This window comes from Pleurodeles waltl, chromosome 7 (genome assembly GCF_031143425.1).
Source record: "Pleurodeles waltl isolate 20211129_DDA chromosome 7, aPleWal1.hap1.20221129, whole genome shotgun sequence".
Taxonomy (NCBI): domain Eukaryota; kingdom Metazoa; phylum Chordata; class Amphibia; order Caudata; family Salamandridae; genus Pleurodeles; species Pleurodeles waltl.
Window position 1 is genome coordinate 1215189969 of NC_090446.1, and position 20240 is coordinate 1215210208.

General features: G+C 45.9%; 1 protein-coding gene across 1 annotated transcript in view; it reads right to left on the reverse strand.

The window, feature by feature from the left end:
* TBCD (tubulin folding cofactor D) overlaps window positions 1-20240 on the reverse strand; it is a 1666801-nt gene that overhangs the window by 655985 nt on the left and 990576 nt on the right. Inside the window, 1 exon segment of the mRNA XM_069200356.1 lies at window positions 6501-6532. Coding sequence (XP_069056457.1) covers window positions 6501-6532 — 32 coding nt within the window.

The window sequence follows — 20240 nt, forward strand, 5'->3', positions numbered from 1 at the left end:
AAAAGTTGTAGTATCCTCATCCATTCCTGTAGAGTGTCTTATGGTCAATGATTTGGAGACTTCAGAGTGGGTTGAAGTAGAGTTACAGGTCCATGCAGCAATGCTGGGCATCCCTGAGAGTGTGTTTGTGGCAACTAGAGCACAGCTCAAGAAACAGGGAGACAAAGGAGCATTGGAGCCTGGGACAATGGCAGGAACACATCCCAAGAACAAAGACAGGAAGTTACCCTCTATTCAGAACTCACATGAGGATCAGTCTCCTCAGGGACATGATCTTGCCCCTTGTGAGGAAACTGAGCCAGAGGAGCTTGGGCCTAACACGTCAAAGCTTCTGGGGGACCTCAGGCAGGAATTGAGCCTGGAGCAGAAATCATGCCCCTCTCTTGAACCCCTCTGACAGCAAGCTGCTGCAGAAGAGGCAGGGGAAGTCAATGGATCCCATAGGATCTACTGGGAAAATGGTCTTCTTTATTTTGATGCCAGGGACCCCAAGCCTGGTGCTACATGGAGGTTAGTCATTCCTCAAAGGTTTAGGGAGTTCTTATTGACCCTGGCATATGACATTCCACTTGCAGGGCATCTTGGGCAAAGCAATACTTGGGACAGACTTGTTCCACACTTTCACTGCCCCCACGTCTAAAGACACCAAGGAGTTTTGTTGCTCCTGTGTCACCTTCCAAGCCAGTGGCACGGCAAGAGGCACTACAAAGGCCCACATAATTCCACTACCAGTGGTTGGGGTCCCCTTTGAAAGTGTAGGGATTGATATGGTCTGCCCCTTGACCCTCCTACAGTCTCTGGGAAAAGATTTATTCTGGTGGTGATGGACCATGCCACCAGATACTCAGAAGCTATTTCCCTTGGGACCACTACATCTTTTCCAGAGTGGGTTTCCCTAAGGAGGTGGTGTCAGACACAGATGCAAACTTCACGTCTGGCTACCTGAAGGCAATGTGGAAGGAGTGTGGTGTAGCATAAATTCACCACCCCCTACCATCTCCAAGGAAATGGGTTAGTTGAAAGATTCAACAAAACTTGCAAAGGTATGATCATGAGATGCTGTGAAAAACTCAGAAGAAATGGGGTTTCCTACTACCTTGCCTTCTATTTGCCTACAGAGAGGTTCCACAGAAAGGAGTAGGTTACAGCTCATTTGAGCTTCTATTTGGGCATCCAGTTAGGAGTCCTCTATGTCTTGTGAAGGAGGAATGGAAGCAACCTCTTAAACCCCCCAAACATGACATTGTGGACTAGGTTCTAAGCCTGCGGTCACGCATGGTTGAGTACATGAAGAAGGCCACCAAAAACCTTGAGGCCAGCCAAGAACTTCAAAAGTTGTTGCATGACCAAAAGGCTGTGCTGACTGTTTACCAGCAAGAGCAGAAAGTGTAGGTTTTTGAGCCTGTGGCCCCAAGAGCACTCCAAGACAAGTGGAGTGGCCCCCACACAACTGTTGAAAAGAAGGGTGAGGTTACCTACCTGGTAGACCTGGGCACCAAGGACCCCCACAGGGTGCTTCATTTGAATCGCCTGAAACCTTACTTTAACAGGGTTGGCATGAGCTTGCTCATGGCTACTGATAAGGGACAGGAAGGAGAGAGTGGCCCTGTCCCTGATTTCCTCTCCCACAAACCTGTTGATGGCTCAGCAAATAGAGTAGCCTTTGCTGACAGCCTCACTGACCAGCAACAAGCTAACTCAGTTCCCAGAACTCTTTTCCCTGACACCCAGTCAGCCCACCTGGTGTGCCCATGATGTGGATACAGGAGATAGTCTGCCTGTCAAGAGCCAAAGTTACAGGCAGCCTGACCATTTCAGAGATTGCATCAGGGCAGAGGTCTAGAAGATAGTAGAGTGTTACTGAGCCTTCAGACAGCCCTTGGGCTAGTCCTATAGTCCTTGTACCCAAACCTCACTCCCAGGGTCGTAAGAAGAGATGAGGTTCTCTGTAGACTACAGCGGTCTCAATGCAGTCACTAAGAATGATGCCCATTCTATTCCCAGGGCAGATGTACTCATTGATACTCTGGATGCAGCCAAGTATCTCATCACTTTTGACCTGACTGCAGGCTGTTGACAGATCAGATTAACAGATGCTTCCAAACCAAAAACAGCATTTTCCACTCCTGGTGAGCACTTTCAGTTTATTGTGATGCCCTTTTGGTTTTAAAAATATACCTGCCCCGTTTCAGAGGTTGGTAAATCAAGTTCTGGCAGGTTTGGAAAACTTTAGTGCAGCATATCTTGATGATATTTTTGTCTTTAGTTCCACCTCGCCAGGATCACCTGGTCTGCCTCAGAAGTATACTTGAAGCCTTGAAAAAGGCAGAACTCACTATCACGGCAAATAAATGCCAGATAGGCCAGAGCAGGGTTGTTTTTTTGGGCCACCTGGTAGGTGGAGGCTAAGTTCAACATGCCCAGAGCAAAATCCAAACCGTTGTGAATTGGGTTGCTCCCACTAATCAGATTCAGGTCAGAGGTTTGCTGGGCCTGACTGGGTATTACAGGAGGTTTGTAAAAGGGTATGGGTCCATTGTGAACCCCCTGAATGATCTCACCTCTAAGAAAATGCCTAAAAAGGTAAACCGGACAGTTAGCTGTCAAGAGGCCTTTGATGCCCTGAAGAAGGGCATGTGCTCAGCTCCAATTCTTAAAAGCCCTGACTACTCCAACTAATTCATTGTTCAAACAGATGCTTCAGGGATAGTAATAGGAGTAGTACTATCCCAACTTAATGTGGCCTTTAATGCCCTGAAGAAGGGCATGTGCTCAGCTCCAATTCTTAAAAGCCCTGACTACTCCAAATAATTAATTGTTCAGACAAATGCTTCAGCGATAGGAATAGGAGAAGTACCATACCAACTTAATGAAGAGGGCCAGGATCAACCAGTGGCTTTCATCAGCAGAATGTTGACCTCCAGAGAGAATCACTGGTCTGCTATAGAGAAGGAGGCCTTTGCTGTGGTCTGGGCCCTGAAGACGTTAAGGCTATACCGGTTTCCCACTCACTCCATTGTTCAGACCACAAGCCCTTCTTACAGCTCAAAGAAATGAAGATTGAAATTCCAAAACTTTTGAGGTAATCCATTTTCTTACAGGGGATGGACTACCAATGTAAGAGGATGGTTCAGTTTATGGTGTAAATCTTTAGGTGAGGCACCTGTACTGAGTCCAGGTAACCCTTAGTGATCGTGTAGGTGGCTCTAGATAGCTAGAGCTCTCATAGATGTAGAAGTGGAGAGCAGCTAAGGCTTATCCAGGAGGGTGTAAAACAGCTGCAAATACCACCCAGGTCAGTCACTGATATACACATAAGAAAGAACCACATCAGTGTTAGAAAAATATGTTATATTTATTGTATCACACACTCTAGAAATAACTTTGGTATATCTCGTAAACGGAGATATGGACATACAAAAACGTACTTAGCAAAAAGTAAGTAAAGGCATAAAATAACATGGGCCCCTATGTGGGGGCCAAACCATATACTAAACAAAATGGAATGCAGAAACCACTTCCAAGTCACACTACCACCCAAGGACCCTTAGGACTGAGGAGGTACTAAAATCCCAAAGTTACGTAGTTAGGATTCCCCAGGAGCCTGTGTGCAGAGTAATAATCACAGGTCAGTGTCCATAGGCTAACATGGGGAAGTCGCAGCTGGTGTTTTTGCATTTTAGGACCCTTCTCAGACGACCCCAAGGAAACCTGTTGGGACAAGGGAGGTTGGATAGTGCCCCCACCCATAGGTACCCAGAACAGTAGAGAACCCACATCAGGGAGCCCAGAGGCATAGGGGCGAAGTTCTGTTGGGGCCTTCCGTTGAAGTCAATAGGAACCTCAGTTGTCCAGTCACTGTTGTGACGTGTGGATCAGGTCGATGGAACCCAGGATTCCGGAAGAAGAGGATCTAAGTAAAGCTGGAACAGATTCCAGACTACTCCGAGGTGCTGAGGCGGTGCAGGAGGGCAATGCCCACTCTTATCAGAGATTTTTTTCATGTAGGACGGTGGACGAAGAAGTGCAGCTGTGGAGTCCAGGTGATGCAGAAAGGTCCCAGGAGTAGTCCATGAGCTGTCCTAAGCCGGTCATCAAATTGCAGAGGGGTCAGCGGGACCACCAACAAGCCCTGGCAAATGCAGGGAAGTGTTGCACAGAGTTTGCAGGATTTGTGGGGATCAGCAAGGTCCAGGTGAACCAACTTTGGCAGGTAAGTCAGGGCCAGCCCTCAGCATGCAGGCTGGCATGAACTGAGTGAGCCCCCAGCATGACCCTCTGGCAGCAGGCACAAGGAGGCACAGGGATGCCTCAAAAGCACAGCAAAGAAGGATGCCCACATCACAGAAGTTGCAGAGAGGACGTCGTTCTTGGAGCTGGAGAGTGCTAAAGCCCAGGCTTCTTGGAGCTAGGAGTTCTTTGGGCTGAAGAGTCAGCAAGTCTTGGCAATGGCAAACCGCAATGGCTGGAACCCCCGTGCAGTGCACAGGGGGGTTCCAGCCAAGCAGCTCCAGCAAGGGACAACAGACTTCCCAGTTGCGAGGAAGATAGGTCGGTCAGACCTCTGGAGAGCCACAGAACCAACACCTGTGTTGTAGAGCCTGCAAAAGTCAATGGGACAGCAGGATCCACAAGCCAGTCATTGTCGTTGAGGTGCCTGCAGATGCAGGGGAGAGACTCCACTCCAAGGGAGATTCTTTCTTGCTTACCAAAGTGCAGGAAGAGTCTCAGTGACTCTGGAGGATACTCTGCCACAGGGTTGTAGAAGTCTTTCCAGAACTTGGAAACAAGTTATAGTAGGAACCCTCCTACTGGTTACAGTCTTGCTCTTGGTTCCAGTGAAGAACAGCAATGGTTCTGGTGTCCAAGTTGGATATGTGTCTTCCAGGGGAGACTTGTTGATGGTTCCTGAAGTCTTGCAGACAAATCTAGGGTCCCACCCTCGGAGGAGCCCTTAAGTAACACAGGAGGGGGCTGGATGCTTCCTGCAGTGACCAACATATGAGAGGGGGTCAGGGACGTCACCCAGCTGGACTAACCAGTCAGAGGTTCCCAGGGGCCTCTGCACATATTATTTCAAAGATGGCAGAATCAAGTGACCAGAGCACTGTGCACCTCCCTAGGGTGGTCACTCCCCTGTCCTTTGTGTGTTTTTGCACCAGAGCAGGAACTGAGGTTCCTGCACTGGTGCAAACCAGTTTATGCAAGGAGGGCACCAAATGAGCCCTTCAAAGCAGTCTGGTGGAACTCAAAGCCACCCCCACCCCAGCCCAGAGACACATATTTCTAAAGAAGAGGAGGTCACACCTCTGTCTTACAGGAAATCCTGTGTTCTGCCTTCCCCTGCCCCAGTTAAGCTCAGCAGCAGGAGGTTAGAACAGTGTGTGAGGTCGGCAGCAGCACGTGCTGGCATGCAGACCCTGTAAGGCGGTTCAGGCAGACTTTGGGGGATCTCCTAGAGTACATGTTATCATGCTACTAGCATTGTAATCAGTAAAGTTGCAAGATTCCAACACGTTTGATACCAAACATGTGTATGTTCGGTGTAGCCATTATGTAATTGGACAACTCATGTTGAGCAATGTCCAATTCATACTTTAAGATCACTCCCCCACACTTAGAAAGCTGAAGAAATGAAGTCCGGGGTTTGTAGGGGCACCTCTGCTCATGCAGAGGTGACCTCACCTTAGAACAATACACACTGCTCTTGGGCTGAAGGGCCTAACTTAGGGGTGACTTACAGGGTCAGATTGCAGGGATCATGATATAAGGAACACCTTATATCTGGAGAGAAAGGTGCATGCACCATTTCACACAGGCTGCAATGGCAGGCCCGTAGTCACAGTTTTCATGTGCTCCTGTGAGTGGCACGATACATGCTGCAGCCCAAAGGGGACCCCTGGTGTACCAATGCCTTAGGAACCTAAGTACCGCATACCTGGGACTTACAAGGGTGCTCCAGTATGCCAATTGCGGGGTGTAAAATGTACCATACAATTATATTTCGTGGAGAGAACACTGACACCGGGGTCCTGGTTAGCAGGATCCCAGTGTACTAGAGTCTAAGCACACTGACATCAGGCAACAAGTGGGGGTAACTATGCCAGAGAGGTGCTACTTTCCAACATGGACCCCAAGTTACTAAAAATGCAGCAACACTTATTGCAGGGTAGTGGAAGGCCCTTAACAAAGGCTGACTGGTCACTTTTCTGTTACTTATTGATTTGTTTGGTATTAAACTTATACCAGTGAGTGAAATCTGCCTGTGCCCATGGTGTTAACATGTTCAAAAATAAAACAATTAAATAATTCATTACACCACACATTTTGCTGTTTCTTGCCACATAATGCCATTAACCCTACCCCATAATTCCAGAGGCCTTGTTCTTGGTTCACCTTACTTAACGTTCGTCAAGCAATTTGTGACGGATTTGTTTTGCAAACATGTCGTGCTAAATTACTTGGCTGCTTCTATTGCAGAATCAACCTTTTAAACTCACCTGCTGGTCTCATAAGTTCACCGCCAAGCCCTCTGAAAAAGAAGCACACAATCAGGTTGTTAACACTCACATTAGATAATCAAGTCACAGTTAAAATATGGAGTTTGTAAAGGAAAAAAACATAGAATAAGGAATCTTTGAGAAAAACTGAGTTTGCAGAAAAGGTCAAATTTCACCTGGTCATATAAAAGCAATTAGTATCCACAGCGGTCAACACGAATATTGCTGAATTTAATGCAGGGATATTGGGGGACGAGGGACTGGTGGGGAGGAATTTATTTTTTTCAGTCTGTATCCTTGTACCAAATTCTGGTGATTACAAGTGTTTTTCTCCAAAAATAGGTAATAACTGCTCAGGCCTGGCATTACCGGGTAGTTTCCTAGGCAGTTATCTCCGATTACGTGGAGGAGGGCTTAGTGGTGGGATTTGCTTGTTGTCACTGTCTAGTCCTTTTTCACAGCGTGTAAAAATCAGATTTTACTCCGAACTCACAAATCAGTGTATCTCAAAGAGATGAAAAGTGAACCACTTTGCCTTGCCCATGGTTAAACTTACAGCCTAAAGCAGTTTGAAAATAAGTTTCAGTAGCAAATGTATTTCCTGGTTTGATTCCAGCATTGCTAGTGGTATTTTTTTTTTTACTGATGGGTAGAAGTATCTTACTTCTTTTATTTAATACTTGTATTAAGTAGTTTATATTTAATTACACTCATATCATCATTAAAGAAATCACAAATAACCAGTCGGACGCGAGAGGAAATAGGAAAGTCACAGAATACATAAAGTTGGGAGACAGCATGTTTTTAACTTTTTCACCATGCTACCTAGCATATAAATGTAGTTCTCTGTAGAAATCAATTTCATCAAAAGGTCTCGAAAATGATCAAGCCGCTATAGCCGAGTAAAAACTGGTGGCTTGTACTGGTAGTAAAAGCCTTTTCTTTTTTTTTCAGAAGTCAGTTTGGTCTAAACACGATCATGTATGGGGGGAGAGGATGTGTGTTTTGCACACCGTCTTATTTGTGACGTGCAGCTAGGCATGGCTTTACTACCTCTCGTGTGCACTTCCTATAGAGGGCTGAATACTGCAGGAGTTCAAGGGTGGTTCGGTGTGTAGGTACGGTGCTTTATGAAAGGTTTTCAAGAAAGGCGTTACATATTTCCTTATTTTTCTATTTGGTCATTGATTTTTTACATTGATTTCTCAAAGGAGGCCAGCTCGCAGTAGACTTAGACCATTCAATTATATTCTAAAATGACTGAGATTTACACTTACACATTATGTATATTATGGCCAGTGCCAATGAGGAGTCCAGTCATATTCTGCAATGAGCGTTTATCCCCTCAATGTCCTCCATGTCCTGCAACAGTGCTAGTTCCATAGAAGGGCAAATGGCGCATTTACCAGCCAGAAGTGCCTTTTCCAAGATCTAATCCCTTTGTGATGGGATACCCAGCAGGACTATAGGATGTGCGTCAACTCTCCACCTGGTTGCCCACATTCCTAGGAATTCGTGGATCGGAGCAATCCTGTTTTGTGTATTCTGTTTTAGCCTCGCTTCCCTGAGACCTCTGTCATGAGAGTTTAAGAGGTGCACACATCCTTGCTCAGTATAGTGGTTCTCTGTGGAGACTGACGATAGGCGCTGCGGCTGCGTGTGGTTTTCAACAGAGCTCTTCAATAATTAACCTATAAAGCCTAGAACTTAGTTTCTTATAAGCTCCCTGCTGGACTAGATACTCCTGTATAGATGAGGGCCAATTTTTGCCTCTTTAGTTGTACATATACCCAACACTGATTTTCTCCAAAGTCATATTCTTCTCGCAGAACTGAGAAAGTCTTAAGCACGCCATCAGTCATCACTGCTAAGGTCTAAATACTTGTAGAGGATCACTCTTTACTATGGAAGGGAGAGTTGAAGATGGGTAGGCGTGTCTTGTGCCAGTGTGGGCACCCAGATGTAGAAATTTGTTTATTTGGGGGAGTGGTTGATGGACTTCTAGGTTTGTATTGGGCATTATCGCATAGAATTGCATGGGGCCCTAGTTATAGCAGACCTTCTATATAGGATACTGGCTACCCTTGGCGTCTTTTAGGAGATGGCTTTATATGGTAACCTAGTCCCGAATTTTAAATTTCGGATGGATTTTTTTTTTTTAACTTTATTTTGATTTGTAAGCAAAAGTGCATAGAATGATGACCTGTAGCTGGCATGACACCGACCGAGCATATTTATGAAATACAAATAAATTACTCACTAGACAAATATTCAGGGCTACAAGAGTGCAGTCAGGGATCAGAACGTTACAAGCTGCTCATAAAGTTTTGGGTACATCCATGACAGGGGTACCACACCTCTCCATGGAGAAAAAATACTCTAGTGGTACTTCCCGTAGTAAGAACGAGCAGTAGACATAACCATTCATGCCTCTAGACTGCCCAACTCAATGTACTGTGTGTGCACTAAGCGATCCTAATAGTCTTTACCAACCTCGAGAACTCACAAGGGTGATGGCCTGTTTTCCCCATTATCTGATGCTGCCTCCTCCAGCTCTCTGTGCCGAGCCAAAAAAGCCTGATAGGATTCTCATATATCTTTTTGGTGGCCACCGACCTGTAGCAATTCACTGTAAATATCAGATTACGCATTGCAATATGCCATGTCCACATGCCAATCGTTCAAAGTTGGCAGCAGTCCCCGAGCCCAGTGTAGTGGTATTCTGCGTCTCACATGCAGCAATCCAATGGCCACCAGCTGCCTGAAAGCTCACAGGCTACTCTAGCTATACCAGTGTCATGACTGTAAGGAGCAGGAATGTGGGAAGCTGGCCTGGTGTGTAGTAGATACCTATAGTATTTGCACCTTATATCAGGTTCAGGCCACCCCTATTAGTAAATGAAGACAGTGTTAAGGAATGTTGGGCTCTCTAGTGGTAGCTGTGGTGAGCAACCAAGACTTATCTAGGAGGAGTGTAAAGCACCTGCAATACCACAGTAGTCACACAGCAACTTATCACACATGAAAAAAACCACACAGTATTACAAAATATAGGTAATTTATTACATTAGCACTGAACTAGATTACTTATAGTCAGTCCCCAACTGGAGATAAGTACACTATATATATATATATATATATATATATATATATATATATATATATATATATATATACAGGGAGTGCAGAATTATTAGGCAAATGAGTATTTTGACCACATCATCCTCTTTATGCATGTTGTCTTACTCCAAGCTGTATAGGCTCGAAAGCCTACTACCAATTAAGCATATTAGGTGATGTGCATCTCTGTAATGAGAAGGGGTGTGGTCTAATGACATCAACACCCTAGATCAGGCGTGCATAATTATTAGGCAACTTCCTTTCCTTTGGCAAAATGGGTCAAAAGAAGGACTGAACAGGCTCAGAAAAGTCAAAAATAGTGAGATATCTTGCAGCACTCTTAAAATTGCAAAGCTTCTGAAGCGTGATCATCGAACAATCAAGCGTTTCATTCAAAATAGTCAACAGGGTCGCAAGAAGCGTGTGGAAAAACCAAGGCGCAAAATAACTGCCCATGAACTGAGAAAAGTCAAGCGTGCAGCTGCCACGATTCCACTTGCCACCAGTTTGGCCATATTTCAGAGCTGCAACATCACTGGAGTGCCCAAAAGCACAAGGTGTGCAATACTCAGAGACATGGCCAAGGTAAGAAAGGCTGAAAGACGACCACCACTGAACAAGACACACAAGCTGAAACGTCAAGACTGGGCCAAGAAATATCTCAAGACTGATTTTTCTAAGGTTTTATGGACTGATGAAATGAGAGTGAGTCTTGATGGGCCAGATGGATGGGCCCGTGGCTGGATTGGTAAAGGGCAGGGAGCTCCAGTCCGACTCAGACGCCAGCAAGGTGGAGGTGGAGTACTGGTTTGGGCTGGTATCATCAAAGATGAGCTTGTGGGGCCTTTTCGGGTTGAGGATGGAGTCAAGCTCAACTCCCAGTCCTACTGCCAGTTCCTGGAAGACACCTTCTTCAAGCAGTGGTACAGGAAGAAGTCTGCATCCTTCAAGAAAAACATGATTTTCATGCAGGACAATGCCCCATCACACGCGTCCAAGTACTCCACAGCGTGGCTGGCAAGAAAGGGTATAAAAGAAGGAAATCTAATGACATGGCCTCCTTGTTCACCTGATCTGAACCCCATTGAGAACCTGTGGTCCATCATCAAATGTGAGATTTACAAGGAGGGAAAACAGTACACCTCTCTGAACAGTGTCTGGGAGGCTGTGGTTGCTGCTGCACGCAATGTTGATGGTGAACAGATCAAAACACTGACAGAATCCATGGATGGCAGGCTTTTGAGTGTCCTTGCAAAGAAAGGTGGCTATATTGGTCACTGATTTGTTTTTGTTTTGTTGTTGAATGTCAGAAATGTATATTTGTGAATGTTGAGATGTTATATTGGTTTCACTGGTAATAATAAATAATTGAAATGGGTATATGTTTGTTTTTTGTTAAGTTGCCTAATAATTATGCACAGTAATAGTCACCTGCACACACAGATATCCCCCTAACATAGCTAAAACTAAAAACAAACTAAAAACTACTTCCAAAAATATTCAGCTTTGATATTAATTAGTTTTTTGGGTTCATTGAGAACATGGTTGTTGTTCAATAATAAAATTAATCCTCAAAAATACAACTTGCCTAATAATTCTGCACTCCCTGTATATATACACACACACACACACACTCAAATTGTCAAGAAGAAGCATATAGAAACAACAAGCATTGGCAAGAATAAGTGAAAAATGGTTAGGTCCCTATAGGGGGATCAAACCATATACTAAAACAGTGGAATGCGAAGTGAGGTCCCCCACCCAAGGATGTGGGTAGTTAGGAGGGCGCTGGGAGAACTCAGGGCCACAAGAGTTGAGTACCTAGGTGACACCCAGCGACCAGGAGAGCAGAGGTAAGTTACCTGGTCTCCTTAAAGACTAACAAGGGGACTTGGAAAAGGAAAACTGCAAGACCAGGACCAGTCCGGTAGAACCCAACATTGGATTCTGGAAGAAGAGGACCTGCAAAAGAAGGGGACAGAGTCCAGTCCACACAGGAGTGTCCAGGAAGGGCAGGAGCTACTACCCACTCTTCTGTGGATAAAGATCCGGGTCGACGAGGGAAGATGAAGATCAGCTGTGGAGCCCAGGAGCTGAAGAGAAGTCCTTGGAGCCATGCAGATGATGTCCTGCGTTGGTCGCCGGGTCGCAGATGGTCAGTGGTCAAGAGGACTACCAACAAACCTTGGAAAATGAGGAGAAGCAAAAGAAGAGTTGCAAGACTGAAAAGGACCAGCAAGTCCCAGGGACTCGACCCTTGAAGGGAGCCTGAGGTGACCCTCAGCAGTCGGGAGAGCCAACAGAAGCCACCCCCCACAAGCAACCCACTGGCTGCAGACACAGTAAGTTGCAGTGATGCCTTGTCAGCACACCTGGAGAGGAGTCCCACGTCGCTGGAGCAGCAGAGGGGAGACTGTCCTTGCAAGGATGAAGTGCTGGAGGCCGGGGCTACTCGGAGCCTGTAGATCCCATGGAGCAGGAGTCAACAAGCCTTGGTTGCTGCAAGAGTCATGGTGCACAGGGGTACTGTCCTGCAAGGAAGGACAAGGGCTCACCGTTGCTCAAGTTGGACAGCAGGTAGAGAGGACCAAAAAGACCACTCAGAACCAGTCAGAGCCTGATTGCAGAAGATCCCACCAGCCGGTCGTGGTTGCCTTAAGTGCCTGCGGATGCAGGGTAGTGAGTTCTTCACTCCAAGGGAGATTGCTTATTGCTTCTGTGGTGCAGCTGAAGTCTTACCAACCACAGAGGATGAACAGCTGTGGAAAGTTTGAATTTGCTTGGAGGAGCCGGGGAAACAAAGTTGCAAGGTGAGGCCATCTCGGGATTTGCAGGCTTGTTTGGTTCCTGTGAAGTCCAGCAGTGGGCCGGGTGGCCAGGAGCAAAAGAGGTCGATGCAGAGGAGTCCTTTTGTACACTTGCATGTTGAATCTGGGGATCCACATGCAAGGGAGTCCCTAAATAGCCCTTACAGGGGGCTTAGACACTCTGCAGGGTGACCACCTATCAGAGGGGGGCATTGACGTTAGCCACCTATTCTGACCAACCAGATGCTCCCAGGGGACTCTGCACATCTTGTTTTCAAGATGGGAGAATCAAGTGGCCACCTGGAAGAGCTATGGGCACCACCCCTGGGACAGTGATGGGCAGGGGAGTGGTCACTCCCCTTTCCTTTGTGTGCTTTCGCGCCAGAGCAGGGACCGGGAGTCCCTGGACTGGTGTAAACCGGATTATGCATGGAGAGCACCAAATGTGCCCTTCAAAGCAAGCTGGTGGCGTGGGGAGGCTACTCATCCCCAGCATAGTAACACCTATTTCCAAGGGAGAGGGTGCTGTCTCCCTCTCCCATAGGAAATCCTTTGTTCTGACTTCCCCTGCTTGAGCTGGTCAAGCAGCAGGAGGGCAGAAACCTGTCCGAGGGACTGCAGCAGCGAGGGCTGCCTGCAAACCCTGAAAGACTGGTAGGAGCAATACTGGGGGGTCCTTTAAGGAGCCCCCAGAGTGCATGGAATCATGCCAGTAATACTAGCATTAGTACTGGGGTATGAATCTGACATGTTTGACGCCAAACATGCCTAGGTTCGGAGTTCCCAATATGTAGCTGGACACAGGTAGTGATCTATGCCAGTTCATGGGGAAAAATGGCCTCCCGCACTTACAAAGTCCAGTGCATTGGAACTGGAGTTCGTAGGGACACCTATGCTCATGCAGGGGTGCCATCACACACAGGAACCTACACCCTGCACTCTGGGCTATGAAGGCCTACCACAGGGGTGACAGAGGGCCTACCACAGGGGTGACCTGGTGCAGTGACCAGCAGTGAAAAGGTGCATGCACCTTTTCACGCCGGCTGCTATGGCAGTCCTGCAGACAGTTTGCAATGGCTCCCAGGGGTGGCATAAAACATGCTTCAGCCCATGGGGAATTACTGGTGTACCAATGCCCTGGTTACCTAAGTACCATATACTAGGGACTTACAGGGGTACACCAAAATGCCAATTGTGTGGTGTGAAGGGTATCAAAGCAACCAAATTTAGAGGAAAGAGCACAATCACTGGGATCCTGGTTAGCAGGATCCCAGTGAAAACAGTCTAAGCACACCCATAAACAGGCAAAAAGTGGGGTAACCATGCCAAAAAGAATGCCTTTCCTATAAGCCGATCTGGGGGTGTGGCAAGGGTGGTGAAGTCTCTCCAGGTATGTAACGCATAACCCTTCTGTACAGTCTTCCATGGCTGGTGTTCTACTGGCAAGAAGTCCTAGATGGACTGAATAGGGCCCCAGGGTGGCATGTACAATTAACTGTCTAGCAAGTACTTTTGGGTGCGATTTCCTCTCTGACTGGGAAAAAGCTCAACAGAAAGTTCATAGTTTTGGAGCTGGTGCTGGCAAAGCATCACCTTGTTGTAAGATGGCTTGTTCTGGAACCCCTGCATAGTGATTAATAGCTAAGAGATATCTCTGACTGGGCGGTGGCAGAAGAGGCATGTAAAACTGGAAGATGGCTTACAGGTATGGGCGGCCACGCCTGAAGAACTGCAAGACTCCCCGATGCCTGAACTGCGTGAGAGGTATGATATGAAACAAAAAGAGTACAGCATGAAAGGACTCCAGATTGTATTGACTGAGCACAGACACCCCACAGAACTTATTGGCTTGAGGTAGAGACTGCAAACCCCTGAGATCGCTACTGGGAGGACACAATGCCAAGCAGGATGTTGAGATCCAACCTGGCATTGATAATGAGTGGCATTGTTGGCAGGACAATCTGCATACTCGGGGGTGCGCGCTAGTAGAAGCAACAGCAGTTGGGGGAGCCTTGGGGAAATGTTTGAAAGCTAAGAATTTAATAACTTGAATAATGCTTTTAAAGAATTGTATGTATTACTGCAAAACCAATAAAAACTATGTTAAAAAATCCTTCTGAACAATCTGCAGCATCCATTTCTTGAAGGCTATTGCTTGCCATTGGAAGAGGTGATGCCTGATCCTGCTGCCAACGGGATGGGTGTGCTGCATACAGAACCCACTAAGGAGGTTTTGAAGCAGTGGCATCTGAAGGGACGGGGCACTGGACATCACGCTAGGTGTGTCCTGCGTCCTCTATGTGATCGGCGTCTCCGATCATGAAAGGACTGGGAAACTTGCTGGCCTGGGTGACGGATATCATGGATGCCCATTAAAGTCTCGACTGTCTTGGTCATGGCTGGAGCCCAGGAAGAAGTCCAAGGATCTGGCAGTGACTCAGCTCTCTCTGAAGCAATCGAGTACTGTGGCAGCCTTGTCGCCAAAGTGGTGCTTGCAAATGGCTCAGGACTTGGGGTCGTAGCTTGACCACAGGCAGCATAGGCATCCAAGTGCGAGTCAGAGACAGACATCTGTCTGTGACATTCCTCACACAGTTGTGGGTTTGATGGGAGGCATCTCTCTAGCACAATGGGATGAAAGCGCAAAAAGAGTTGACAAAAAGTCGAAAATAGTATTCAAAAAGTGATCGAAGTAACTCTATGGATCTTTGCTATTGGTGTGGAAAGAAAGGAACTGTTGTCAGCACATGCAGTTAGAAGACTGACAGAATACAGGATTCGTCTTTATAAGTACTGTGTCAGAGAATAAATGTAGAACACTGGGTGTTCATTTTAGGACCAACCTTATGGAACACACCCGGGCAAGAAATGGACATACTCCAAGTAAAGTCTGGCTGGGAAAAAAAGACCATACCTCCTATCTCTGTCGATTTTAGCCATGGAAAGCCACTGACATATACTGATGTCCAGTACAGTTTCCCAATAAAGGGTACCATTTTTTGGAAGACAAGTTGCCCTCTTGAGTGACAAGTACGGAACTAAGGCATTGTGAAATGTAGGCATTCCCCACGACCAGGCTCTGTGTTAATGGTGTCATCTCACCCCCCCCCCCCCATTGTAATTGGCAAAGACACGAGACAAGGATAGCCACTATCCCCAATCTTTTATGATATTGAGATGGAGCCGTTTGCTGCCAATCTGCAACAGCACCATGCCGGACGGGGACTGGCTTTAACAGCCCAGAGGCTGGTAGTAAACAAGATTTATAGGCGTGGCCTGGCACACACTTAACTTCCCCTTAATCCTGCATTAAAACCCATGTCTTTATTTTAGTGGAGGCTCTAAAACACTCACATGGGGGTGTGGCCAATTACACCTGTTATTTGGGATAACTATTAGATACGTTTGAGTGGGACCTCCTAGATTTTCATGTTGATCCTTATAGATGTATATTTAATTTCCGTTCCATATAATAATTTGGACAATTCATTTATGTTCCAAAACTAAGTCCTTTCCGCATAAACAGTTCATTTGATGCAAGCAGGTGGTATTTCCACATGATATTACAATGGTTGATTAATCCAATGCGAGAAAGTCATATTCCATCGTGACATAGCATAGCCAACACCAGTTTCCCCCTATCCTGACCTGCGGGCCTAGGGCATTCTCAAGGCTTTATACGCATGTATAGGTAAATCTTTATCACTCCAAAGAGGTCGTAGAGTATGATGGCTGCTGAGGACGCCAGTATCTTGGGATTTTGTTGTTAGTGAATATGTTACTACTGACCTATTTACATGCATATAAAGCCTTGAGAAAGCCCTAGACCTGGAGGCCAGGACAGCGCGAAACACTTTTAGGTGGAAACCCCAGATTTATTTGCCCCAAAATGCTATTTTACGCATAGTTTAATTTTCCCTTCTATGATACCCCTTATTCCAATGTGTTGGGAATGGCCATTTCTACAAGGTCAACTCAAATGTTTTACCTTTCTTTCCCCTATTTTTCTGACCCTCTTTTTGTTGGCTTTAGGATTCGGGGCACTTTACCACTGCTAATAAGTGCTAAAGTGCATGTACACTCTCCCCTAAAACATGGTATAATTGGCTTACACCTGTTTGGCTTATTTAATTTACCTGTAAGTCCCTTGTAAATAGGTATATGATACACCCAGGACCTGTAAATTAAATGCTACTAGTGGGCCTGCAGCTCTGATTGAGCCACCCACAGAAGTAGCCCTCCACACTTGACTAAGGCTTGCCCCTCCAGTCCCTATGTGCACATTTCACTGCCACATTAACATGGCAACTCAAACTAATTGCCAAGGCCTAAACTTCCTTTTTACTACACCTGTCACTCCTAAGGTACGGCCTAGACAGGCCTATGGGCACGATATGGTATATGTAAAAGGTAGGACATGGACTTACATGTTTTACATGTCCTGGTAGTGCCAGCCTATTTTAGCAGTAGCAGCCGGAGCCAGGGAAAGGTGCTGGGAGGAGGGAGGAATAAGTAAAGTAAGTAAAGATGTTGTTCGCCGCATTCCGCTCTTCTGGTGTGTGCGCACACAGGCTGAGATTCCCAGACTCCCCTACAGCCAATCCAGACGCTGCTCTCATGTAGGTATTTCCCATGACAGCAGTGTCAGAATTGGAAGGAGCGGGTTGTTTTTGTGCTCCCTGGGGCACTGAGAGCCTGTGCCTGCTGTTGTTCTCCACCCAGCAATGCAGCTGGGTTGGAGAGGTATCAATGTGCATGGTGGTTTGGCGGGCCAAACCGACATGCACACTGATAGCAGTGCCCACCACTCCATCTAGTCCACCACCATTTTTTTAATGGCCCTGCCCCCAAGACTAGGCTCCTAACGAAAGACGAAATTATAATAAACATGCTATTATTATTTCATTTTTCGTTTCCCTCTGCTTCTCCGCCTTAAGCCGTACCTGCTTCTCAGATTTCATCAGGGGGCTAGTCTTTGTAATGTCACTTCTTGTAACGTGACTGGGGTAAAGGGCCTGTGCGATCATTTATAATACTCCTGATTTTAGTGAAATGGCAGGAACATTCAGCTCTAGGTTATAAGAAAATATTACATCCGTAATTCAAAATGCACTACATGGAAGTAGGAATGAGGACAATGAACAATCCCAGCCCCATGAGGTAAAAGAAGGAAAAAATGTGCATGGTATGCGACTGCATACCAACTGCGCGAACATTATAGGACAGAACAAGCATTAAAGTTCAATGCTGATGCATAATGGTTTGGACTGCAAATACTACGGATAGAATTAACTGCATTGAAATCGATCAACCCATCACTGGCGTGCTATAGCTTTACAAATGCAAGTGATTTAAGTGCATCAACGTGATGCCTTTTGAGAGGAGGGACCGGCAACTGAATTCAGGAACATGTTGGCAGTGTTGAAATCTGTAACTCCAAGGAGCTGGCCAAAATATGTCCGTAGGCACCTGACGATGTGGGTTGCAGAGGGAGAGAGCATCAACCTGTGCTTCCTATGGTTTCATGTCTCTTCACAACGTGAAAATCTGTAGCATTTCTCTGGCTTCCAAGACGCCCACAGCACATTCTTTTCAGGTGCTTGCCGGAAATAACGTCAAACTACCACCTCCCAAAACCTGACTCCAGCCCTTTACATTGTTGGTTGCTTTGAGGTAAAAGTGCGTAGAATCACGGGTATCTGATGGGAATACATTCAACCTGCACACAAACCCGGATCTCGTGATGTTTGACAATAATACAACCTCTTTGCTGATAGCAAGAATACCAGCTTAGCATCTGCACTTGCTTGTGGTGGAAGGGGGGAAACTAAGCTGAAGCTAAGACGCACTGTCCATTGAACGATAAAATGACTAGCTCGGTTAATATCCGGATATTTTTTTCAGATTTTCAAGCTTCAGCATTCATGTTTGCTGGGAACAGCCGGGTGCAGCGCATGCATTTAAAAAAAATAGGAAAAACACTCAAAACAGGTTTATAAGCCTGTTAAAAGATGGACAATCCAGTCAACCTATCAGCGTTTTTCATCACTAGAGGACCTTGTTGCAGTATGTTCAGGTTCCAATGTTTTCTTGCTAAAATAAAAACCTCAGGTCTTGATTTGAACCGGTTACACATTGAACAACCAGTCTGCCTTGTTGGACATATTTGCTGGCATGTGAAAGAGGGAATACAACTTCGGTTTATTAGCTTTATCTTAGACCAACGTGTTCCCAGTTTTGCAGCTGCTTGGCATTCGCACTGCTAGTGTTTCATTAGGTTCCTTAGGAGATACGCGCCCACTGTTACACGACGTCTTTAAGTAAGCCTCTACCCAGTCCACGAATGCTCTGCACATTATGGGAAAGCTTTATGGAAGCTTAAAGTAGGCCAGCAATGCAATACGTGAACTTCGGGACAGGGACAGAATTACAGCCATGCCCTTGCCTGGTATTACAGGATCTCCACCCAGGCAAACAGCGTCACTGCTCTGAAAAACATGCACAAAGCCACACACACTCAGGGTGGACAGCCACATAATTACGTGTTACTTTACTTCATAATGCTCGAGTTTTAAGTGTCACTCTTATTGAGTCAGCAATATTCTTTACCATCGGCGACAAAGGAGAAATCTCAAGGAACAACATAAATTGGTTATCACTTGCAAGTGTAAGGGGAGCATATTCTCACTTCTAGTTTCAGGCAAAAATCAGACAAAAGCGATCCATTCAAAAGGTACTCCACTGTCTATCGGAATTCAAAACAGCTTGACAGGCTTCATTCTTGACTGCCATATGTGCCCTCTCCCCCCATGCGTGCCTTTGTATGTTTGCATCTAGATAAAGTGTTTCGCAGAGCATATAAATGGTTTGTCAGCAGGGGGTCAGGAACTACTTACTGTCTTCAATTTTCATGTTTTAAACATTTTATTAAATGACGAAAGAGGCAATAAAGAAACACATTTACCTATGACAGAAATGTAGCCACAGACAATAATTAGGATACATGCCTGTGTGATTTACAGAAATTGCTGGTATGAGGAACATCTATTTTAAGATGGCATGTATGGGCGCGCCTCTCGGTACATTCCACGCTTTAATGAGGCCATGCATTATTGTTTGAACACTCTCCTTGACCCGCCTTGCATAGCCTAGAGCTCTCTACATCATCTCCGTTACAGAACGATTACAACCAGTGCACAACGTGTGGCACCTGTCCCTTTAGCATAGTCCTCTCTTTCACTGTTAAACCTGTTATGTTACATCCAGCTTGGGTTCAACAGTGATTAGGCCTAAGGACGTTACCACTGCAACCACGAACTGCAAAGAACGCTATGCAGAAAATGAGGGCTGGCAAGCGATGGCTGTATGCCGTTAAACAAATCGTACTTTGAAGCGGCAATAAGCTTAAGCAAGGCAAAAGCACAGGTGCTACTCGTCTCATTTTGGACCTAAGCCTGTATGCCTGTTTCAATTTAGACCACATGATGCTCTATTTGCTAAATTCATACGTGCTTGTGAATAAAAGGAATTTATGTAGCACAAACACAAGCTTGAGGCAAATTCGTCTTCTGCTTTTATGCTGCGTTCAAACATAAAATGTACCAGACCCAAAGAAACATCGCGTTACAATTAAGCGTCCTGTGACACAAGTGGGTTCTATTTCTATGGAATATAGAAAGTATCTAACGCTGGAATTATAAACTTGTTTTTGTTAAACTGCGAGTGCACTGATGAGGTTCTGTAGGTATTACAGAGCTTATTCAGTTCCGCAGTTATTACAACTTTCAGTGGTAAAACCTTGCCTATTATGACT